The sequence below is a fragment of the Clupea harengus genome, chromosome 1, assembly GCF_900700415.2.
Source record: "Clupea harengus chromosome 1, Ch_v2.0.2, whole genome shotgun sequence".
NCBI lineage: Eukaryota > Metazoa > Chordata > Actinopteri > Clupeiformes > Clupeidae > Clupea > Clupea harengus.
The window spans coordinates 23,696,582-23,721,830 of NC_045152.1; the positions used below are offsets into that span (position 1 = coordinate 23,696,582).

Genomic DNA, 25,249 nt, shown 5'->3' on the forward strand with positions numbered 1-25,249 from the left:
ACAGGTGTATAATTGCTTTTCTCCATGTACCGGGACCATTGTACTATGTGGACCTCAAGAGTCCATATGTGTGACAAAGAAAATGGTAGCTTATCTGATTTTTTTTTCTGTATTTCACTTTGCACAAACCTGAAACAAAAATGGCAACCTCAGAGATAAACAGTAGAAACTCCCTTTAAACAATAAAATAGGTTTCCACATAAATATTTGACGGTGTGATCTTTGAGTTTTTTTTTTCTTTTCATCGATTATAGTAGCTCATCACATGTTTGATAAAACAATAACCGTGCATGCTTGAATTGTACATTACAAAGACGGAATAAACATTCGTAGAAATGGATATATACCCATGCACGTTAAAATGTATAACCACACAAAGAGGCTCCATCATGTGCAAACTACAGTGAGTGACAGACGATCTCTCTCTCTCTCACACACACACACACACACACACACACACATAGGAAATAGGAGCAATGGAGACCAAACACACAGATGGGCAGACAGGAGAAGGCAGCAAGGCTCAGTCTAGTCATCTGTTCTGCTTGCTGTGTGTGCTCAACATCTCTGCCTCCGGGAACAATCTCTCAGACAAGGTCTTCATCATAAAGAACTAGTTTACAATATGCAGATGAGGAGGACCGCTCTCGGGCAGACTAAGCGAGACCTCTTCTTTAGGACGAGACTCAGAATCCGGAGTGCATATACGGTGGCGTGCAAAATTATTCAACACACCCCCACCAGTCATCTGCATTTTCTGTTTTAAAAAAGATATACATATAATAATAATAATAATAATAATAATACATCACACTTAAATAGAGCTTTTCAAAGTTCTCAAAGACGCTTTACATATTGTGGGATAAAAGAAAACAAACAATAGACATAAGACATAAAAAGATAAAAAGAAAAGAAAATAATAAAAACATGGGGTGTGTGTGTGTGGGGGGGGGGTAGTTGGGGAAGAAAAGGCTGAAGAGGTGGGTTTTGAGGGCCTTTTTGAATGATGACAGTGTGGGGGCATTTTTTATGTGATGTGGTAATGAGTCCCACAGGGAGGGGGTGGCGACGCCCTGTCACCCCAGGTTCGGCACTTGGTCCTCGGTATTTGCAGGAGGTTGGCATCAGCAGACCTGAGGCATCGGGAGGGGGCATGTTGGTGGAGGAGGTCGGAGAGGTAGGGGGGAGCCAGGTTGTTGAGGGCCTTGTAGATGGTGAGGAGAATCTTTAAATGTATACTTTGTTTAACCGGGAGTCAGTGAAGGTCATGGAGGACTGGGGGGATGTGGTCACTTGAGTGGGTACTAGTAAATCGGCAGGCAGCAGAGTATTGTACGTACTGCAGTTTGTTAAGGACTTTGTTTATGGTACCATAGAGGGTACTGTTGCAGTAGTAGTCAATCCTGGATGTTATAAATGCATGAATGAGTGTTTCTGCAGCAGTGGGTGACAGTGAGGGTCGGAGGCGGGCAATGTTACGGAGATGGAAAAAGGCTGTTTTAGTGATGTAGTTGACATGGGGCAGGAATGAGAGGGTGGGGTCAAAGGTGACTCCCAGGTTATGGATTTGGGTGGAGGGGGTGACAATGGAGCCACCAATATTTTGTGTGAAATCCTGAGTGGGGCGGGCCATATAACACATGTTTTCCTCATCAGTATTGCCATTCTGGACACTTGCTGTTGTATATTTCTAAAAAGAAGTTATCCTAATGGTGTTAATTATCAGACGGCATGTGTTATCGGCAAACGTTCGCGTTGTCATGTTAACCCATTATTAAACTGAGCATATCGATCGTTAATCCATTATTAAACTTAGCATTTTGATTGTTTAACAGAATGGCCGATGTTTGACACTGTCCGATAACTGACATAGAAACGCTATTTGTCTACTAAAATGAAATCCTAAACAAGCCTCAAGTCTTCTAAAGTGAAACAATACCAGCTTTGCACATTGTTCTGTTGTGCTCTCCTTGGTAGAATTTATGTAAAACATCTAGTTTGATGGGATGGTGGTCCTGGACTGTAGTGCCACAGATTCTCAGTAGGATTTTGATCAGGGCTTGGACTGAGTCATGCTACAATATTCACTTAACTGTTCTGGAGCCACTCCAGTCTTGTCCCTTGGGTAATTGTCCTGCTAATCCCTCTCCCAAGCCTTAGTTTTACAACAGACTGCAACATGTTTTCATGAGATCTTGTGTAGAATTTATTTCCATTCATCCTCCCTTCATTTTTTAAAAACTTTCCCAGTTTCTGCAGATGAAAAATATCCCCACAGCATGATGTGACCACTGCCGGGGCATTAGCAGTGTTAGATTTATACCACATATAGCGCTTTGAGGATTGGCGAAAAGCTCTATTTTGGTCTTATATGACCACAAAAACATTATCACATATCTTAGGCAAACTCTTTCAATTGGATTTTTATGTTTTTTTTATGCCACTCACCAATAGAGTCTAGTTTTATTAATTATGAATAGCTCTTAAGATTGTGAACTACACATGCACCCCAATGACAGCCACTGAACTCAGACAATTTTGGGGGGTGATGTGTGGACTGTGGTGGCCTCCTTCACCATGCTTGGTTTGGGGGACAGGCTTTTCTACCAAGGATGTGGGTGGTGTGATGCAACCTCTGCTTTATTCATACGATTCCAGTTGTGCTCACTTTGACATCAGAACACCTTGTATTTTTAGTCTTCAGTCCCTCTGTTATTTCACAGCCTGGCTGATGACCCTTAGACAAAGGCATTTTTATGTCCAGGATATCTCTACTTTAACCACTCATAGGTAATAAGTGGTATCTCTGTATCATTTGTGAACAATTTGTCACCTGCCTTCATCTGGAACTCAAAAGCACAGGGGTTTAAATACTTTATATAATATTTTCTGTTTTTTATTTATTCATTTTTAACATCAACAGACAAATAACTTATTTTGCCTCTGAAAATAAACCAGAGCAATTTTTTGTAATCGTGATAAATGGTGATGACCTTCAGAAGGGTTGAATACTTTTGCAAGCCACTGCATCAGTTTGTCCAATGGAACATACTCAAATCAATGTTGTGGTTTCAGACCTATAAAGGGAAAGTGAGCAGAAACAAATACTAAATGCACACTCACCTGTACTGACATACCTCATTTGAGTATCATCGCCACTTCCATTTGTGATTTGAGTTTGCCTAGCTATAGACGTGGAGGCTACATCTGTAGGCAAGTGACAGATGTGTATGTGCCCACAAACATTCACCCACACTGCCCACATCCATATGGTGCTGCCAACTCAGAAACAACACAAACAAAACAACAATCAGCTTTCTTTCGATTAGAAAAAAAAACGGGCACCCAGAGATAGTCAAAAGAAAAACAGGGAGTATGTGATAACAGACAGCACTTATTTGTTTTACCTTTGATAGATAATACAATTCAAAATCAAAGAGTGAAGAAATAAAGTTGATGAAGGAGGATGACATGCCTTCAGAAAGTTGATACATTTGAAGAAGCAGAACAACATGAGCAGAGAAAAGAAAACACCATGCCAACACAGTGAGACTTAGCATTTTTTATTAATATTGAACACTTTTTAGTTTGTTCATCATGTACAAAGAGACAGAGGTCATATTTTAGAACTTATCCTCATACATATCAGTAGTGTCCTTATTACAGGTACTGTACCATGATGACTTATGTTTTGCAACTTTTTGCAATGGATTTGATAATTTGTCATTGAGGTTTACATCATTATTTCCTTACAAAAAATGAAGGAATAAGTGTAATCATTCTCTCTTATTAATATATACACAGTCTGTACAATTACTCATTTTTGTTTCATCTCCTCAGCGCAATGTAAAAATGTTGGTAACATTTCAAAGGTACAGTAGGGCCACAAAAGAGGAAAAAAAAATGTCCATTAACAAATGTGTAGAGTTAAGAGTTATAATGGACGTATGTTACATTTGTGGCAGGAGCATTATTTGGGGGATTTACAGTATATGGTTGTGGTGAGTGTAGTCTGTGACACCAAACCTAATATTCAGATGACGGTCACCCTCAACTGAGAGTAATCTAGGAGTGTAAGCTGCAGAAAAAAAAAGATGTCTATCTTTTAATAGCCCAGTTTGATTTTTAAATTATAAACAGTATTGTAGTTATAGAACGTCCAGGAAAGCAATAACAAATTAGTTGAAATGGTGCACAATGCACACGGTTTTAGAAAACATAAACAATAGTTGTCAACATGCACACACAGACATTCAGACTCACGCATCTGGTTTGGTAAATAAAACTTAAACAGGACCCAATAGCTACTGTGCAGAATGGAAAAAAATTATAGCTTTCATATTGCCACCTCTTCACACTTAAAACGTATGTACAACATATGATCTTGGTCTAGTTACCTTGTGTGATGAAACAAAATAACTCAGTGATGGTATCCAGGCTGGTAATCTTATTTTTGTAACAATCCTGCATTTGAAGTATAATGGTGCTATATTTTAGTCACGTTTATGCTCCACAGCACAGAGAAGTAAAACAAAGTCACCAAATACTAAGAACAAATCTGAGCTCTTGTTATGACTACTTTAATTTCCTGTGATTCAAATCAAGCATAGTCTAATGGACATTTCCTGATTGATTTTTCATGATTCAGAATACATGATTCAGTGCTAAAATGAATAAAATAAAAGCATATTTATGCTATGTCATCTGACACTCAAGCAATCATCACTTGCCCATCATCTGCTCTAAATGGAAATGCTGGACAGACTGGGCACAGTGCCCAGATATTTAAACAACAGTGCCCAGATATTTAAACAACAGTGCAAACTGAAGTATTTGCTCTTATTCAGCCACAAAGGCTGTAGATATCCATTGGGGTAGTGCATTTGTCGGTGTCTTAGATTACCTGTCAGTATTAATTTGTGCTCTGTTAATTCATTGCTTTTTGTTTGAACATAGTAATTAATGATGCAAATGATGAACAACGAAGTGTTGCAGTAGTGGTAAATACTATGAAGACAACAGTAAAGTTATTTTGATCTGGAATATGACATTGCGCGTAAACATATTACAGTAAAAAGAAAAACTGGCCTCTAAGTGTCTTGCCAATCCCAAACCTGTGTGTAGCCTCTTCACCTGTGTTCTTGGTTGAAAATACAGTATTTGCTCATGTCAAATTCTCCTGTCTAGAGCTTTCCATTTGACTGCTGCCTTTCTGATGCAGAAAGCGAACCACGGACGCAAAGGGCCTTGGGGAAATATGCCCTGTTTACGTATTCTCGCTTAGTCTGCAATCCTTCCCGCCGAATGCCAGTAAACAGCCTGATGTAGCCTTTTAGAGGCGCGAGGGGGGAGCTTTGCGCGGACGGCCAGAGGTGATACTGTGCAGAGGGTTCCAACAACTTGAGTAATTAATGTGATTGTTATCAATGAGGACAAGCTCCCGTCTGAGATTTAGCCCAATGGAACACTTAGATGTAAGCCGTTTTAACCATTTTCTCCCAAAGAAACCAGATGCTCTGCCAAGCGCAAAAGACTTGGCCAAAACATCTGCTGTAGAAATGCCCGTTAATACTGGGACATGATTACAACGAAAGTAAAATTGTACAAATCAATAAGGTATGTTACAGTCTCGAGCATTTGACAATGGTAGCCAACCGTGTGTAAACCAACCAAAGAGTATTATAATTATTTTATAGGCTACATATTTAGATCTACACAATCAGCGATGTGAAGCAAACCAGAACGAGGTTGAAGCATGAGAAGAGTATTAAAAATACATTAAATATAAGAAAAAGTAAGAAACTATCCGATCAGTATCAGGTACAAACACCCAGGAGTCAAAACTATTCAAATTGTGTGCACATTTCCGTCCCAAATATCATAATGTAACAAAGGCTGAACATAGACTGACGTTAATTTCATAAAATCAATCCACTACCGCATTTCTCTCTTGACAAATCTCTTGATTGTGATTTGTTGCATAATGAAGTGACTCAGACGTCCAGCAGTGACTCAAGTTGTGAATCTTCCGTGGTTAAAAGTACTCTTAACAGTTTGCAAGAACTGGAACTGGGACTCACTGTTGATTGGACAATTCCTACTGCTCTTACGTGGATTTGCAAAGGTAAACCAAGAACCTCAATGCTGCTGTGGCATGAACCTGCGTTAGTTCACACAAAGTAACATAATTTAAAAAGATAATTATCCAGACCTGCTAAAAGAAGTGTTACATTATATTGTGTCTATGTGACTATGCCAGCTATGCAGCTACTCGTGTATTAACCTATTAGATGAGACACTTTATGTGCATTATGTGTAGCATGTAGAGCATCTTAGAAGTTATTCTAACACAATTCAAGGGAAACTTAGCCAAGGCCCCTAAACTGGACCTTTTCACCAGACATCTAAACATACAGCAAAATATCTTGCTTCTCAACACTGTAGTGAAAAAAAAGCGAAAGCATATTATTAAAAGGAATCATAATATTACTATGTAACCTATTATAATTAAGTAGTAAACATGAGATTAAAACAAAAGGAAATGCTTATTGTATCATTTATGATTGGTAATACTTTGTCTTAACTATATCTTGCATATTTTAACTTTTTATTTGTGTATTTTTCCTATTTTATCCATTTTTATTTCTGTTTTGTTTATTTCCTAAATGTTTGTAAAAGATAGTTCAAAGTTACATCCTGACTTCTGACTGTACAAAGTGAAAAGTTCTGAAACATATTTACAGGGAAAAAAGGGTAACATGTCTGTGCTGACGACAATGCCAGCTCGTCTTCCTTCCTTCTCTACATTTTCTTTCTATTTTTTTCTTTCTTTCTTCTCTTTCTTTCTTTCTTTCTTTTTTCATTCATTCCTTACTACAGATGTTGGCCCAAATGGTATCCAAAAATATGTGTGTATAAAAATTCAAAATGTATTGAACAAGATACATAGAAAGTAAAGTAAGATGAGTCGATTACATACAGCATAAGGCGAAATCACTGTCTCTTTTTGGTTGGAAAGAGAAATTAGAGTGATGCAATTGTTAGTGAACTACTGATGGGTCTATCAAAATATTGCATTGATCACTCCACATAAATGTCCTCTTTCCTGTCCCATGCAGTCTCCCAGGTACGATCCGATGAGCAAAAGGCCATCTTTTGTAATAGACTTTGCCACGTGCATCTTCCCCACAGCCCTTGGACATAAGAGAGCTTAAACTGTATACACATATTACCTTAAGATTATCAGCAGGCTTTTCTGTACAATATCTTTTGTCATTAAAATCAGTTACGTATGATAAGGCATATATTTTGACACCACGTCCTACCCGAGTGAAGAGTCAGTGTAGAACGGGACGGTCTCAAGCTAACAGGATGTAGACATGTTGTCACAGACAGAGAGGGGTTTGGTATTTGTTTAGATGGCATTGTGTGCGAGGGTCCTCTTCCTTTCACTCACCCTGTATCACGGGATAAGCCCCAGAGTCTCAAAACCCAATTTCATCAGCAGATGTCATCACCATGCCATTTAAATGAAAGAGTTAAAGTCATGAGTCAGGGTTTGTCACGTTGGACCTTCAGGATGAATAATCAATAAATTAATGTGGACACGGTGTGTCTTTTACAATTCCAATGATGCAATGGCAGGGAGGGCCACAATGTGGTCACAGAAAATTTTGAAGTTTCTTTGAGGATTTAAAACATAATGTCAACTATGTTTGTATATGTCAATTATTTTTCTTGGTGAGAAACCGTATGCTCTGTGCAATAGGCTGCTTCATTGTTTAAAGAAACAGCAGTGATGAAACCAACTGGGGCTGTTTTAATTTCCTTTCCCCACACATTAGTCTTACATTCAAAACATGTAAGAGATATTATAGGAATGTAACAAGAGCCATGGTTTGTAGGACATTGCATTTATGGAACTGGAAATGTAACAGATCTGTGTCCAGTCAAGACAACATCCATATCAAGTCAAACATCATCAGAGGGTACCGTTACTTAGTATGTCCTTCATGCACACCTATAAGCAGATGCCATCATGTTAGCCCATCAAATCTCCCATAAAATGAAAATAACATAATCAAAAAATGATTTGTAGACCCATAGATAATGACCTCTGAGTACCAAATGATAATGTGGTATCCAACATTTGGACAGAATCCATCCCCACATAGAAAACAGTCCACTTTCAGTCTAATCAATACATCACAGTAGTAGTATTTCTTTTAATCTGTTGTTTCTGTTCCCACTAAGCAAACAATGTCTTCAACAATTTTCTAATTACTAAATTATAACAAGAAATGGATGACAACAAATAAAAACAAACAACCCTGAGACCCTCTGAGTCATTCAGGTTAGTAAGTGAAGGTTGACAAGCTTCCTGCCGTAGTCGGCTGACAGTGAGATAACTTACTATTTAAAGGTTTTTAAACGTCAAAGAAAGAAAACACAAACCTAATGTCATAACCAGTGTTATCATAATCATTACTAATATTATCCTGGCTATTCACAATGATATTTGTATTATTAGGTTTATAGTACCCTGTTAACTTCAGTAAGAATTCAGTATTGTCATTCATGATTGTATTTCCATAGCAAACAAGGATAAAAGACACATGTTGTGGTGCGCTGGGCGAGAGAAAGACAGGAGTGGAGGAGAGGAGAAGAGAGGAAAGGAGAGGAGAGCATCAGTGAGCAGGTGTGGGGCAGGAAGGGAGATTACACCAGGCCATTCCCTGGTTTCATTCACCAGAGTTTTCATTTCCTTCTCTATCACTTTCTCGCTCTCTCTCTCTCTCTCTCTCGCTCGCTCTCCTGCCACTTCACCAGATGGACACTCTGCTCCACAACTTCCTTTTCTCCTTAGCACTCTGTAGGGGGTTGAATATCTTCATTTGGCTTTGGCGCTTCGCGCTAAAATGGCAGGAAATGATAGCCTTCCTTTCTGCCGAAGCACTTGTAGAGTACTGAACGTTCTCTGCCTGTAACTGGTGCTGAATGCAGAATGCTGTGAGGTAAAGTGAGAACCTTTTGTTCTAAGTTAATGGATGCAACAATTGTGTGTGTCTGCTCTCTCGATTCCTTTGCGTTTTCTGGCCAGCCCCACCCACCCAGCTGAACACACACATGGACAAACACTTGTATTACTGGCATTAAATGTAAAAACATTCCCCATAATCGCTAGCCATTTTGAAGTGTCCATCATCTCTCCCATCTCCTGATCACTCTGTGTAACCACACTCTGTGTCTCTCAGGAGAGTGGTTGCAGTGGAGATGGCATTGCGCCATCTCCATTAGCCTCTTTTCAGCTCTCTGACCCTACCTCCCTCCCTGCCCCCTCCTCTCTCACACGTCTGACTCGATGCTGGAGAGCTTCTCGTACACGTGGCCGTTGCTGGAGCCATTGAAGGGCCGCTGAGGACCCAGACCCAGACCCAGACCCAGCTTGCTGCCACTGGGCCCCCCCAGATGATTCCCCATAGGGCCACCCAGCCCTCCCAGGCACAGCTCCTTGGGGATCCTCTGGGCCACATTGGACATTACCCCTGCTGTAGCTGAGGCAGGCAAGAAGGAGGCGACTCCCATTGAGCCCCGCAAGTCCGTACGGCTCCCTTTGTGCAGCTGCTGCTGCTGCTGCTGCTGCTGCTGCTGCTGCTGTTGCTGTTGCTGCTGCTGCTGCTTTTTGATGTAGTACGATTTGGCGCCATGCAAGAGACACTGGTCGTCGCCGAATGTGGGGATGAAGGGGTTCTGGTTCACCCTATCAGGATAGAGGGATTTAGACAATGAGTAAACCCCGCTCTCCATCAGACCACGGTCCCGCATGTCCCTCTCGCCCACCGAGCGCCGGTGAAGACCCTCTCCCCGAAACAGGCCGTAAGGAGACCCGGGTCTGTTGGCTCGATCGACACCGTAAAAGGGATCTCGGGCCCGGTCCCGCTCCGAGCCGCCATGCCTCTCAAAGATGTGAGCGAATGGGCTGCTGCCATCCATGTAGCGCTCCTTCTCTTTAAGACTCACGCTCCTTGGTGGTGGCAGCATGGCCTCCATCCCACTCATGCCTCCTCCCCTGCCCATCCCACCCAGGACGCCAGCCATGCCAGCCATGCCAGCCACCTCCTCCTTTTGCATGTCCACAAATGTGTCATAGGAGTGCTGCCGCCGCAGGGGCTTGCCGCTGAAGTCCGAGCGTCTGCGCTGGGCCTGAGACGGGCCCCCTAACCCACCCTTCCCATCTCCCATCTGTTCCAACAGGTGGTTGTTGTCCTCGCTAATGTCATAGAGGTTACCTGTCTTTTTGCACCCTTCACAGCGCATGCAGGTGGCCGAGCTAGGGCGGCTACTGACCCCTCCGCCGGAGGCCCCGCAGATCACGCCCCCCGAGTACCCACCACCCCCTACACTGTGCAGTGACATTTGTTTGCCCCCTGCACTAGTTGAGCTGGCTCTGCAGTTCCGGCACTCCCACTCTCTACTGCCCGCCACGTCTCCACCGCCTGAGCCCTTACTCTCTGACTTCATGGGTTTGCTTTTCAGGAAGTCGTCCACGGACACCAGACTGGTGCAGTTGCCCCCAAGCCCTCTGCCTCCACCCCCGCCTGGACCGTCAGTCAGGTCCACATGTTCCCACTGGGGCACACCGTCCTTGGGTCGGAACTGGTCCAGGTAGAAGTCCCTCAGGCTCTCTTTGTCCTGGAAGAGGTAGGAGGTGGAGGAGTTTGCCCCGCCTCTCTTGCGCTCCAAGGGCAGCAGTGGCGGTGAAGCGGAGCGGTGGCCATAGTAATGGTGGTGGCTGTGGTGGGGCCGCCGCCGGTAGCCCAGTTCAATCTCGTCTAGCTCGCGCCGTGATTTAGCGGACGCCGGGCGCTTCTTCAGGCTGTCACGGTACTGCTTGCGCTTCTTGGCATTGCCCTCCAAGTTACCGTAGGTGACGGTGTGTGTGGACATGTCTGAGACATCATCCCTGATGTTGCCATCATCCCCACCACCGCAGTACCGGTCATGCCCAGCAATGTAGCCTGCACTGGAGGCCCCACCTTTGAAGGAGAACTTCCCATAGAGGTCAGCCAGGCCCTGTTTAAAGCCTGGTCCTGATTGTGGAGTCTGGCTGGACAGCAGGTCAAATTTGCTCATATTCCTGTGGGTCAGAGCAGAGCGTGGCTGTGTGGTGAAAATCGGCGCCACCACTCCTCCGAGGCTGTCACAGTCAAACATGCCCCCCTCGAGGGAGCTACCGCTGCCAGCGCTGTGAGGCCTGTTGGGCAGGGGGCCGGACAGACCTAGCAGTGAGCCGGAGGCAGGGTGGTGGTGCAGGTAGTGGTCTTGGTAGAGGTTGCTGTCCTTGAGGTGCAGGTTGCTGAAAGTCCTCTCCACCTCATTGATGTAGTCACTGAACATGTTGTCATCGGGCAGGTAGGGCGGCTTGCAGTCGGAGTGGCCAGCCAGGCTCCGGCGGTGCTCTGAGATGTCGTAGATGGATGAGTCACGGCGGATGAAGTCCATGGCACTGTGTGGGGAACCGTTGACGCCAGACAGGGATGCCATGTTCTTTGCGGTGCGTAGCAAGCGCATGATGTTGGAGTGAGTGTTGTTCATGGTGGCAGAGGGTGAATTGTTTGCTGAGCTCCTGTCCTCAATCTCAACCCCATGGATGCAGCTGTAGATCTCCTGTAGGGATGATGAAGATGCACATCGTAAATTGTTAATTCAATTCAACTGATTTCAATTTTATGGCAACATTAACAGTGAGAACTGTCTCAGGACACTTAAGAGAGACCTAAGTCGTAAATCTCTAATGTAGTACTGACGAGGAGAAAATCCTTTTAAACAAGAGCAGACCAAAGACTGGACCGGGAGAATGGCTGAATAAGGAGAAGAGAGTAAGGAAGGTGAAAACAGGAAGGAGAGTATGTAACATGCATTCTGGGAAAGGAGAGTATGTAAAATGCGTTCTGGGAAAGGAAAGATAAGCAGGTATACATAGCACTCTATGTGTGTGGATGTACTTACAATATATAATGGCAAATTTAGTATACATATACAGTATGACCACCAGAGATTACACAGTATAATCTACAGTATATATATAAATATACATATATTAAACAAACCATTTGAATTGAGTGATGATGAAATAAAATGGGGTTCACAAGCTGGTTTGGATACTTTATCTTTCATTTAGAGTTTGTTGTCAAAGGCTATAACATCATTTGTCCTACATTGATTTCACTGAAAAGTCTGTTTTCATACCAATGAAGCTACTAGATATTCAACTGAAATTGCATTACCCTTTTAACATTGGCTTAAAAATACATTAAATGATCTTACCTTTCAGGTTTCATATTACTGATCAGATCTAAATGCCAATACTTTTTACTGGCTATGAAAGAATGGCTTTAGGGGTGACAATTTTCAAATGCCATGATAGCTATGGATAATTATCTTCTCCTTACACTTAACGAAATCCAATCAATGAGGCTAATTGAGGGCTCATGTTTTTAATATGAAAACTGACACAGCAAACTGATACTGCGGTAGCATTGCCAAACCTATGACTGCTGTAGCCCTAAAATGGAAGATTGTGGAATAACAGCTCCAGCTGTAAGCAAGATTTTAGTTTCATTTTTTTGTTTGATTTGATTGATTTGCTTGAAGTTGATTCCCCTCTGTGCTTTAGATACAACTCAGACTGGCATACCAGAATGTTCCATTACCTTTATCACTGCCAGTGGCAAGAAGAGAAACATAAATTATCTTTTTCAGATTTTTTTTTAAAAACCTGTTTATTTTAATACACCATCTACAGTGCATTCAGTAAGTATTCAGACCCCTTCACATTTTGTTATGTTGCAGCCTTATGCTAAAATAGTTTAATGTTTCTCTCATCAATCTACACTCAATGCCCCATAGTGACAAAGTGAAAACAGGATTTTAGAATTTTTTACAAATGTATTTAAAATCTCTGATATAAGTATTCAAACCCTTTACTCAGTACATAGTTTTCCTGTGTCGTTCACTGAGGAGAGGCTCTGACCACTGTACCATAAAGCCCAGATCTGTGGAGTGTTGCGGTGATGGTCCATCTAGGAGTTTCTCCCATCTCAACACAGGATCTCTGGAGCTCAGCCAGAGTGACTATCGGGTTCTTGGTCACCTCTCTTACCAAGGTCCTTCACCCCTGATTGCTCAGTTTGGCTGGACAGCATCCCTAGAGCGAGTCCTGGTTGTTCCAAACTTCTTCCATTTAAGAATTATTGAGTCCACTGTGCTCTCGGGAACCTTCAATGCAGCAGACATTTTTTTGGAGCCTTCAAAGATCGGTGCCTCAACACAATCCTGTCTCTGAGCTCTGCAGACAGTTCCTTTGACCTCATGGCTTGTTTTTTGCTTGCTCTGATATGCATTGTCAGTTGTGAGACCTTATTTGGACACGTGTGTGCCTTTCCAAATCAGGGCCAATCAATTGAATACCACAGGTGGACTCCGAACAAGGTGTAGAAACATTGACATACTTATGTGATATTTCAGTTTTAACTTTTTAATAACTTTTTGCTTTGTCATTAAGGGCTATTGAGTGTAGATTTATTAGAGTACAATGAATTTAGACTATTTTAGCATAAGGCTGCAACAATGTGAAAAAAATCTGAATCCTTTATATTAACCCCATTCGTTCCGGGGAGATTAACTGAACAATAAGTTTGAAATCTGAAACATGCGATGTAAGTTACATCTGATCAATTAGTCTGAAATGAGAAAAATGCGATACATGGTACATCTGAACAATAAGTCTGAAATTAAAAACATGCGATATATGTTACATCTGAAAAATAAGTCTGAAATGAGAAACATGCGATATATGTTACATCAGATCAATAAGTCAGAAATGAAAAACATGCGATACATGTTACATCTGAACAACGGTGACATGAGGTGAGGGGGAGGATAAGGAAGGTGGAGCTTACGATTAAAGGAATCAATTCCTCTGATCAATGTGATTAGGATTCTAGGCAACCATACATGCTGGGTCGTTATGCATGTCGTTAAGTCAAACTATATACAACGAGAGGAGGGTGTGGGAGGCAAGGTCCGGGACACCACAGACACCATAGTGACAAAGATAAAGTGTGCCATTTGCAGCCTATGATGTACAATACAATATACAAACAAAAAAATTTACTTTAAATGGGGGTTGACAGATGGACACAGGGGCTAAAATCAATCCCCCCCAATGATTTCCTGCTTCTCTCTGGTCTGCAGATGACTGAACGGTTAATGAAATCCTTCAGCCTACATTAAGGGTCAAAGGTGAGGATGCCGCAGGCCTCAGTTAGGGTAAGCGTTCCGACCAGGGGTCAGATAGAGGTCAAACAGAGATTATTTTCATACAGTGTGCCTCCAGGGTGTGAGTTAACAAGTCTTCTTCCTCCTTTTTCTGGTCTTTCTCACCTTTGGCCTTTTCTGTTTGTGACTGCACCTGCCCTCACACCTCAGCCCCGACATGCCTGTGCTCGGTTATGTCCTCCGGTTTCTCTCTGCCTGTTTACACGACTGTCTGATCGTTTGCCTCTCTGTAGTTTGGATGCTGTATTCTAACTGACACTCCTTCTATGCAGTTTCATTTCTCATTGCCAGACTTGATTAATGTTAAATGACAGGATCAGCCTTCCATCTCTATTAAGGTGGGTGACTTCCACTATTCCTTAACTAACTGTTTACGGACATCAAAAGCAAACTTGCAATTATGTGTGTGTGTGTGTGTGTGTGTGTGTGTGTGTGTGTGTGTGTGTGTGTGTGTGAGAGAGAGTACGTTTTGGTTGTCCAGTCAGTGGGATCTGGCATTGGATGAATGCTCTCCCCCACTGCGGTGGTGCACATAACTAATGACTATTGGTATTTGTGAACAGGAGAAAAAAAGAGGCAAGGGCTTTTTTATTCAGTTGATTTAGTTGAAGTGAAATATGTAAATACTAATAGCTATGGCCCGAGGCTGAACATGAGAGACACAGTGAACAGGAAGACAAATCCATACAAGATTATGGATGTGCGGTACAACACTTATCTCTATGCGTGAGGTATGACGTCAGTAATGCCCTACTGCTAGTGGAGGATGAAGATTAGGCTGAGCGGAGCTGAATCCAAACGTGAACTCGTTCGTGGAGCTCGGAGGCACATATGACAGATGTGCAGGTGGCATACGCCCAGACGGAGAGGAAGGATGTTAGCTTGACACTGTGGCTCCACAAAAAAACCTCGGGCACATATGACTAAGAGGGACTGGTGTGATACATTTCTCAATTCCATAGCCTAGGGGTTTGTAGTGTTAATGGCAGTGTTGGTGATGATAAAGTTTAATGGATTATTCTGTGAAATGAAACAACCCTGACTCAGTTAAGAGGAGCTGGGGGATAAGGAGTTGTTTCTAAGAGCAAATCTCAGCCTGCCTGAGAAAATGAGAGATTGCCATGCCACAAAACGAGACAGCACGAGTACAATAAAGCCTAACTGGACAAACTGCTGTTAATTAGCCCCCAGATCAGCGGCATATGATGATGAACAATAAAAAACAAACGTAGGTGGCCTGCATGATTCCTGCATTGATGAGGATCTGGCATGGTGTCATATTTAAAGCAAAACGGAACTCCTGATACTGGAAATGCAGGCTAAGGTCAAATAAATGAAAAATCCTCAATTCCTCTATACTGTCGTATAGTTTCATAATAACAATTACAACCCTGTGTTTCATTTAATACAAGATGTGTATGTGTGTGTGTGTGTATGTGTGTGTGTGTGTGTGTGTGTGTGTGTGTGTGTGTGTGTGTGTGTGTGTGTGTGTGTGTGTGTGTGTGTGTGTGTGTGTGTGTGTGTGTGCATACGAGGAAGTTCTGTTCTGACTATGTACTGTTGTTCAGACATTAGCACTCACTATGAAACTGAATTTCTAATGACATTAAGTTAATAATAAATTGAAGTTAATAGTACATTGATTTCTGCATGGATTTGGGTGTAATTAACAGGTTGGTGTCCATCAGATAAAGAAGAAAAAAATGCATTCTCAAGTGTTCCTAAATGAAGAGCTCTTTACATTGGACCCTGTCGGGGTGGTTCAGAGTTACAGGAATAAATTATGATACATTTGGGTTTGATTTTGGTTTCCTGGTGGCCATAGAAAGAAGCATATTATGGGATACTGCAGTTTTCTAGCCCAGTGCGTCCTCTATACCTAGAATGTTTTTTGCTGCACGGGGGGGGCATGTTCGGGAGGGGCATGTTCGGGGCAGACTTGAATGGCTCGACGGCGTGTGGCGAAGCGGTAAATAAGCCATGCGGCTTCAACTGCAGGCATTTCACCTTCGCCGGGCGCTCAGAATAACAACAAGAGGGGCCAGAACTGCCACCACCACCACGTCAAAACAATTGGAATGCAAATCAAAATACCTGGAGGTGACTTTGCTCCCACGAGGGCAAGTAAATCCACCTTCCAGACTCCTCTGGCTAATTTTTGTTGAGTTAGAAAATTGATTTTGGCTCAACGTTTAGTAAATATTTACACCCTGATGCGAAATGGGTGCTGGGATCCAAACTGAAAGGCTTGAAAGAGGGAATAAAAGTGAGCCTACACTCTGAGTTTGGCTCTGCTTGGCCACCTGAGACCAGATGCTTGGCCAGCTTTGCTCGTGGACACAAAGGCAAAGAAAACACTGAGACAAACAGAGATAGCAGTGATACTGGTTCTTGCTGAACAAATTGTATTCTTAATAATATGAATTGAAAATGGAGGGGAAGCTGCTCAAAGCCGGCTCAAAACCGTCTAGCACGTGAAATATAGTATAAACAGTGCTGTGTTGTGAACCATTACCTCATTTGTAAGTTGCCAACGTGCAGCAAGACATTCAATTGATAAACTATTGTATGTCTTGCATGTGCATAAATATGGCTTGATTTATGGTCTGGAACATTTGCCTTTATTTTTTTTTACAAAGGTACCTCTTCATCACATATGCTTCGTTAGCTCTGTTTGGCTAATTCTGAGGACTTCTGGATGTCAACATTGCTGTCTATGGGCTTCTGTGCATGGGTGCACATACAAGTTTGCATGCTGCAATGTGCCTGTGAATGCTGAATGCGGCCAGCGCGTACTCACCCTGCTGATGGCGAAGGTGAGGCCAGGCTTGCCCGAGAACGTGCCCATGAAGCAGAAGCGCATCTGCCAGTAGAAGACGTGCTCGGCGATGAAGGTGAGGAGCGACAGGACCATGGCAGCTGCCAGCATGTAGAAGACGCCGGCCATGTTGTCCACGTCCAGCTGCGAGCTCATCACCTCGTTCTTCTCGTGGTGGCAGATCCCAGTGAGCCACATGGCTTCCAGCTCCTCCATGTCACCTGCGGGGGGGGGGCAAGCAGATGAACAGGTGAGAGGGGACAGGAGAGAGAGAGAGAGAGAGAGCAGCAAAGAGGACAAAGTGTTAGAGAGAGGGGGCGATAGAGAGGGACACCCTCAGGATCATCCGAGCCTCAACTCCGCCGAGCACTCAGCAAAGTCATGAGTTGAGCTCCCAGGGAGCAGCAGCACAAGTGAACACACACGCCCTGAGCACACTCACAGTCACTCTACATTAGCTGTGCACTACAGTGCCACAAATGCACAACAACACCCATGGACTAAATGTGAGATCGAAAAGAAGGGGACAAGGGAGGGCAAAGACACGTGTCCTGGAAGAGGTCACGCGTCTGACTGGGGGACAGAGTAGTGGTCATTGTGGTGATGGACCTGCATGAAGAAGTGATAGAAGAGTGAGGGAGGAGAGCAGCAGGAGAGGTGTGTGGGGCAGATGAGTGTGTGAGGCAGATGAGTGTGTGAGGCAGATGAGTGTGTGGGGCAGATGAGTGTGTGGGGCAGATGAGTGTGTGGGGCAGATGAGTGTGTGGGGCAGATGAGTGTGTGAGGCAGATGAGTGTGTGGGGCAGATGAGTGTGTGGGGCAGATGAGTGTGTGGGCAATGAGTGTTGGGGCAGATGAGTGTGTGGGGCAGATGAGTGTGTGGGGCAGACGTGTGTGTGGGGCAGATGAGTGTGTGGGGCAGATGAGTGTGTGAGGCAGACATGTGTGTTAGGCAGATGAGTGTGTGGGGCAGACATGTGTGTTAGGCAGATGAGTGTGTGGGGCAGACGTGTGTGTGGGGCAGAGAGGTGGGGGCAAAAATGGGGCATAGAGGACGACAAACTAGAGTAACGATATGTTCTGGCCTTCAGGAGGGGGTACACAGATAAGGAGTAAAAACGGGGCATTTCAAACTTGGGTAGACACGTCTTGTGATGCATGTGAGAAGACAAGGTCTGCGTGTGAGAGTGCCTTGTGGCTTTGGGCTGGATTTTCACGTGTTTTACTGCTCTCCTCAACATCAGATCCCATTACAGGCAGATCACACAAGATTGCGCGCACACTCACATCATCCCCCGGGTGACTGGAGAAACACATGCCTCTCACTCTCAGTCCGCCTGTGTGCTATTCACCACTTAAGCAATGGCATCTCAGACTCTCTCTCACACACGCACAACTTACTGGGTCACCTCAGACTCGTTCCACATCCCCGTACACGGCCGACCCGCTCTGGGACGGTCTGCTATTAATTAATCATACCATACAACCCAGTGCGTCACTGTTGTCTAAACAGCCAGGCTCACACTGTAGCCCACGTGACTGGCAGGCCCGCGGGCTACCCACAGGCAGTTAAAGGCATAGGGGAGTTTTGGGTAGCACCCGGCCCCCAGCCGACCCCCCCCCCAACTCCCCGTCTCTCTTCCCCAGGGGGAGGGCCTGTCTCTGGACTTTACCGTCACGCGGCAGGGTCCCTGGTTCGGTCGCGGTGGAAGTCAGGACTGGTCCCTCGTCCTGGGGAGGAAGTTAGCGGGTGGTTCAGTAGTGGAAACTAGGCCACAGTGGGTAGAACTACATGTTGGAACATGTCAAAATGACATTGAAATCCAGGGAGGGAGGTAGAGGGAGAGAGAGGGGGGCGAGGGACTCAGTAACTCACCAACACCGCCTGCTGACCCATTTACGCATGAGAATGTAAGCACGCACACACACACACACACACACACACACACACACACACACACACACACACACACACACACACACACACACACACACACACACACACACACACACACACACACACACACACACACACACACACACAAACCAACACCACACAGACATACAAACGCACAGACTTGACCAACACAAAGTCTTCACTCAAATCTCCAACTGCGCAAAGCTACATTCAGAGATGCGCCCAAACCACCTGGCAAATAAACAGCACTCAGCATGAACTCCGTTACGCACAAAGATTCCTACAAGTGTGAATGAAGAAACAGACAAAGACAAACACAGTCTCACACACACATACACACTCGTCCTCTCTGTCCACTGAGAGCTGACACTCCACCCTAACCCATATTCTCATGCACAGAGGGCAGAAACACAACAGCGCCTTCGCTGGCACCCTATCTAGGACACTACACTTGGCTCTGGAGCGCCCTAGGACCCTGATCCTCGAAAGAGAACTGGAGCAAGCCCAAACACTTCCCAGCCTATTTGACTAAGGAAACAGGACTGAACATACCCAAACACACTGATGCCCAGTAACAACAGCCTACATACCTAAACATAGCATCCCCAAAGACCACAGTACCAGCCTACATACCTACACACAGCATCCCCAAACACAACAGTAGCAGCCTACATACCTACACACAGCATCCCCAAACACAACAGTAGCAGCCAACATACCTAAATACCTCATCCCAAAAGACAACAGTACCAGTCAACATACCTAAATACCGCATCCCCAAAGACAACAGTACCAGTCAACATACCTAAATACCGCATCCCCAAAGACAACAGTACCAGCCAACATACCTAAATACAGCATCCCCAAAGACAACAGTACCAGCCAACATACCTAAATACAGCATCCCCAAAGACACCATACACACCCAAACACAACCACTGGAACCTGTGTGTGGACCACAGAATTAAACTTCATGATGTTACATTTATAATACTCTTACAATCCCAGCGGAAACCCAGTGGGAACTAACTATATTCACTTTAATGTGAAGCTCACAACTGCCACTGCAAGATCAATACATGGTGCTTCTCATAAGCTATGGTGCAGCACTTCCAAAATGGGAGAGTTCAATCTTATGGAAAGCCCTGTCCATCACGGCGGGTGGTCAGTAGGGTGTGGAGGTTTAGTGGAGGTTCACTGTTGGGTTTCCAAGAAATTCAGAAATGATTGGGAGATGTGTTCCTGCTCATTCAGCACAGAAACCTTGCTGCCGTTTGTGGAGTCAAGCGTTTCCCGATTTAGATAGATAAGAAAAGATAATGACCCCAGGGGGTGGTAAATCTCAGGAAACATGGTTCCCCTCTCCGTGAGGAGCACGGCATTATGTGATAAATCCAGCCAATCAGGATGGCTCTCACTACATGTTGGTTCATGAGGGTTCACATTGACAGTTAATTAAAATTTTCAATTCAAATTGAAAACTATCCATAAACTAAAAAAAGATAAAGGTATTATTTCCGAACAATTTGCATTGTATGTTCTTGACCAAGTGATACTGATACCATGACATTCCATCCCTGGTCATACTGCCTCTAACTCAGGGAAATGCAGTTTCTGCAAATTAAGTCCGCCCTAGGACGTAGCAATTCAAATTGATATTTCATATTACTCATTCCAGTATTTTTCAACGATAAAGCCTTTGTTCTCATGAATGTGTGATCCTACTGGCTTAGCTATCTCATACACAGCACAAGGTAGACTGAGGAAGTCGCCTACCATCTCCAAACAGCTGCAGGATGGCCAAGTCAATGTGCCTCTTCCAGATAGAGTCCTTCTGTATGGCAATGCCATAGCCAGTGGAGGCGAACACCTTCCCAGAGCCAATGGTGACCAGCTTACAGCCCTCATCTCGACCCGCCATGTAGTTCAGCACAGCCGCGTCATAGATAAACGCATCCAGTTTACTGAGAGAGAGAGAGAGAGAGAGAGAGAAAACAAAGCAAAGGAGAAACACATTGAGCAAGAGAGAGAGAGAATAACAAACAGAAAGGGGGAGAATTGAACACTTTCAGTTTGGCAGCAGACTTGCTAATTTTCTCATTCAAATCCTAATTTTCTCATTTGCAAGATAATTAACCCCCTTGCTGTAAAAAATGCAAAACAATGCAGATTGTGTTCCGCCTGCAAAAACAATGCCAGAAATGTGGTGTGTGATCCAGGCAGCAGATAACTCCGATGTGTAATTGAAATGAGGACCGGCGAGTCCCAACGAGCTGCAGCGCTCCTCCATCTGAAATCTATTTGCACAAACTTTCATTCGGACCTCAAACTTTCGTACATTCTTTTCTCGCTCTGCATGTCCAACTGCACGGACGCATGAGTGTATAATGCAAGAGTGAGTGGCCTCAAATGCCTCCTTCATTTTGTCCATTCCAATTTCTCTGCTTTGCTGGGTTTCTTTCCCTGACTCCTCACCCTGTCTTCAGGCTGTGCAGGGCTTCGTCCACGTTCTTCTGGTGGAACTTCACCATGTAGCCGTGCATCTCCAGGTAGTTGTTCCGGATGTTTCTCTCCGTGCTGCCGTTGGGGACCGTGCCGAAGCGGAAGGGAGGTGAGAAATCGTTCGGCCTCTGGAACTGTCAGTTCAAACAAAGAAGGGAGAAAAGAAAGACGGGATAAATGTGGGGACAGCATAAAACAGGAAAGTGTAGAACCGTAGAAGGGCAAACAAAAGAAGAAAGTAACTACAAAGTCCTGAGAGACAGGGAACAGGATGGAGTGAATAATGCAAACTGTGACTCAGACAGGGAGGTTGGGCAAAAAGGGCAAGATGGAGGGAGTGAAACTTTGGCTAAGAAGGAGACATAAAAAAGGACAACACAGAGAGAGACACATAGACGACAAAAAAAGAAGAAACAAGCTGTCATCCCAAGAGAAGACCATCTCTACCTTCTTGTCACTCAGGCCAGACACCTGGTCCACGTACTCCTCCTGGATCATGAAGGCGGCGAGGTTGGCAGTGTAGCTGGCCAGGAAGATGACGGCGAAGAAGGCCCACACCGACACCATGATCTTACTGGTGGTGCCCCTGGGGTTCTGCACGGGTACGGAGTTGTTGAAGACCAGACCCCACAGCAGCCAGATGGCCTTCCCAATGGTGAAGGAGGGACCTCCAGCCTCTGAGGAGGGGACAGAGGACCAGCAAAAGAGAGGGAAAGGGAAGGCGAAAGAGAGAGAAAGAGTCACAGCCAGAGAGAGAGAGAGAGAGAGAGAGAGAGAGAGAAAGAGAGACAGAGCCAGAGAGAGAGAGAGAGAGTCAAAGAGACAGAGCCAGAGAGAGAGAGAGAGAGAGAGAGAGTCAGAGAGACAGAGAGAGACAGAGACAGAGACAGAGAGAGAGAGAGAGAGAGAGAGAGAGAGAGGGCAAGGTTTAATGTTTCTTGGAGAGTATAAAAGCACTAAACTGCTCTGTAAACTTGGGGATTGATACAGACATTTATGTGCCTCTTGTGCTTTCACTGAATAAATTGGTCCTGTGTAACCACCAGACAAGGACAGCAGTAGTTGACATGTTGAAAAAAAATATCCAACAAGGCAAATTACTTACTCATTTAATAGGCATTGTTACGCCATGCTACATGCTGCAGGCAGTGTGCATCCACTGTTTCAGCAAATGTGCTCCCGGTGGGAGAAATAATGACACTGCCATTGCCATGAGTCGGAGGAGAGCTAGAAGAAAGCATGTACGAGACAGAGCTGGGACCTGCACTGAGAGTAAGTGATACAGATCGTCCACTCACACTCGGGCAAGTCTAGCATGTTTATCGTACCTGAAACCAAACTTCTAGCTCCTACTTTCCCTCTCGCTTGCGCCTGTCATCATAACATCTCTGCAGCAAAGAGCTTCCACTGCCCCTGGCATCTACCCTTTAAAAAAAAACTCATCCCTAACCCCCACGCCCCTGCCAAGCTATGGGAAACAATGAGTGCCTGTGACAACATCTCAGCATACTGTCTTCCTCCCCCAAAGATGAAGGGAGATGTAAGTGACAGAAAAAAAGCATTAGTCGCTCTATATATAGCACCGACATGAATCGAAGGGGAGCCATTGATTTAGTTCTTCTTCACCCGCCTCTCTTCCTTTTTTCATCTAATAAAAGAGAAGCTCGTCCTGTCAGTGGTGGCATGTGATTCCTGAAAGTATGGAAATGCATGCAAGAACACACGAGGGCCGGCATTAAAAAAAATGAAGAGACCAGGGATGAGCCACGCTGACAGGAATGGGAAGAGACACTGCACCTGCACGAGGCTACTGCAGGGAAGGAGGACCAGAAGAGGCCTGAAGAGTGTGTGCGTGTGCGTGTGCGTGTGCGTGTGCCTGTGCCTGTGCCTGTGCCTGTGCCTGTGCCTGTGCCTGTGCCTGTGCCTGTGCCTGTGCCTGTGCCTGTGCCTGTGCCTGTGCCTGTGTCTGTGTCTGTGTCTGTGTCTGTGTCTGTGTCTGTGTCTGTGTCTGTGTCTGTGTCTGTGTCTGTGTCTGTGTCTGTGTCTGTGTCTGTGTCTGTGTCTGTGTCTGTGTCTGTGTCTGTGTCTGTGTCTGTGTGTGCGTGTGCGTGTCTGTGTCTGTGTGTGCGTGTCTGTGTCTGTGTGTGCGTGTGCGTCTGCGTGCCTGTGTGCGTGTGCGTGTGCGTGTGCGTGTGCGTGTGCGCGCGTGTGTGTGTGTGATAGAGAGAGGGCAAAAGAGTTTCACACATGGTGTGTTTGTGTGTGAGACCAAGTGAGAGCAAATATGTTTTTGTGTGTGGTGTATGTAAAATAGATGGGGAGAGAGACATTGTGTTTATTTAGGGGGGGGGGGGGGGGTGTTTAGGCCCTGCATGGTTATGCTGGCTGCACTCACCTCGGCCATCAGCTAGGCAGCGGTTGTAGCCCACAGGGCTTAAGTACTCGAACGCAAACACAGCCAGGGCCGACACCAGCAGCAGCATCACAAACATCATCACCCACACATCCGCACTGAAGGGCTCTGAGAAAGACAGAGAGAGAGAGAGAGAGAGCAGAGAGAAAGAGAGAGAGAGAAAGAGAGAAGGGGAGAGAGAGCAGAGAGAGAGAGCAGAGACGAAAGGACAAAGCGGATGATGGGGGACAAAGGAAAGTGGAAGCAGAAGAGAAAGAAAGCAGAGATGGAACCCAGAGAAAGAGAATCAAGCACCAGGAGAGAGTGTTAAGACAGAGTTGGAGAGAGTGTGACATTACATTCATACTTACAAAAGAATACAATGGAAGTTTTCAGTTTCAATTTACAAGTGAAAAATTGCATTTTACAAGCTCACAAGATACCAAATAAAAAAAAGACAACCAAGGCAGAGGGATTACATTGACACAGCCTGCTTCCCACACTGCAGGCACTGACTGGGACTGAAGGAGCCTGCTGTCCAGGGTGTGGACAGCTTACCTACTCACCGAGGAAGGCTGAGGGCGAGACGGTGCCGTTGCTACGCGAGACCATGACGCTGATGCCCGTCTCAATGAAGGGCACTGAGAAGTCAATCACCTCTGACCTCTCCTCATTTATGGTGAGAGAACCCACAGCCATGTGGGCATTCTTGGTCACCACCTGAGAGACAAACAGACAGGCAGACAGATAGACAACAACAGAGAGAGAGAGAGAGAGAGAGAGATGAAAATAGATAAATAGATAGATAGATATCATGATACCAGACAAACAGAGGCAGATAGAAAGGTGAAGGGATAGAAAGAAGGATCAGACTTGAAGTGCAAAGGTCAAGTTTTTAAGTCCGTACATACTGACCCAGACTGGCCGGCTCCGACTATCAAGCACAAAGCCATAGAAAGATGGAGAAAGACAGAATGAAGAAAGCAGAAACTGGGCTACCAGTTGTAGTGGGTCACGGCTGCTGGAAATAGCCATCCCGCTCCCTCCCCTTCGTCTCTCTCCGTCCCGCTCCCTCCCCTTCTTCTCTCTCCGTCCTCTCCCCTCCCGTCCATCCTCTCCGCCCTGCCTCTCTCACTCGCTCTCTCTCTCTCTCTCTCTCTCGCTCTACCCAACTCTACAGGTAAATGTAGCCCTAAATACCTGGGCCCTACAGCACTCTAAAGTGGGACAAAACAGGCCGAGTTAATGAGGTGTGTGTGTGTGTGTTTGTGTGTGTGTG

The 25,249-nt window shown here is 44.8% G+C and overlaps 1 protein-coding gene across 3 annotated transcripts in view; it reads right to left on the reverse strand.

Moving 5' to 3' along the window:
• Positions 1-3,547: 3,547 nt before the first annotated feature.
• Positions 3,548-25,249, reverse strand: part of LOC105898579 (glutamate receptor ionotropic, NMDA 2B) — an 84,774-nt gene continuing 63,072 nt past the window's right edge. For all 3 annotated transcript variants that reach the window (XM_031572197.2, XM_031572192.2, XM_012825611.3), the window contains exons 11-17: positions 24,537-24,690; positions 23,974-24,099; positions 22,026-22,255; positions 21,552-21,712; positions 20,853-21,040; positions 17,141-17,379; positions 3,548-11,667 (exon numbers count right to left, since the gene is read on the reverse strand). In XM_031572197.2, the coding sequence (XP_031428057.1) occupies positions 9,346-11,667; positions 17,141-17,379; positions 20,853-21,040; positions 21,552-21,712; positions 22,026-22,255; positions 23,974-24,099; positions 24,537-24,690 (3,420 nt within the window). In that variant the 3' untranslated portion in view covers positions 3,548-9,345. The remainder of the gene's footprint in view (positions 11,668-17,140; positions 17,380-20,852; positions 21,041-21,551; positions 21,713-22,025; positions 22,256-23,973; positions 24,100-24,536; positions 24,691-25,249) is intronic.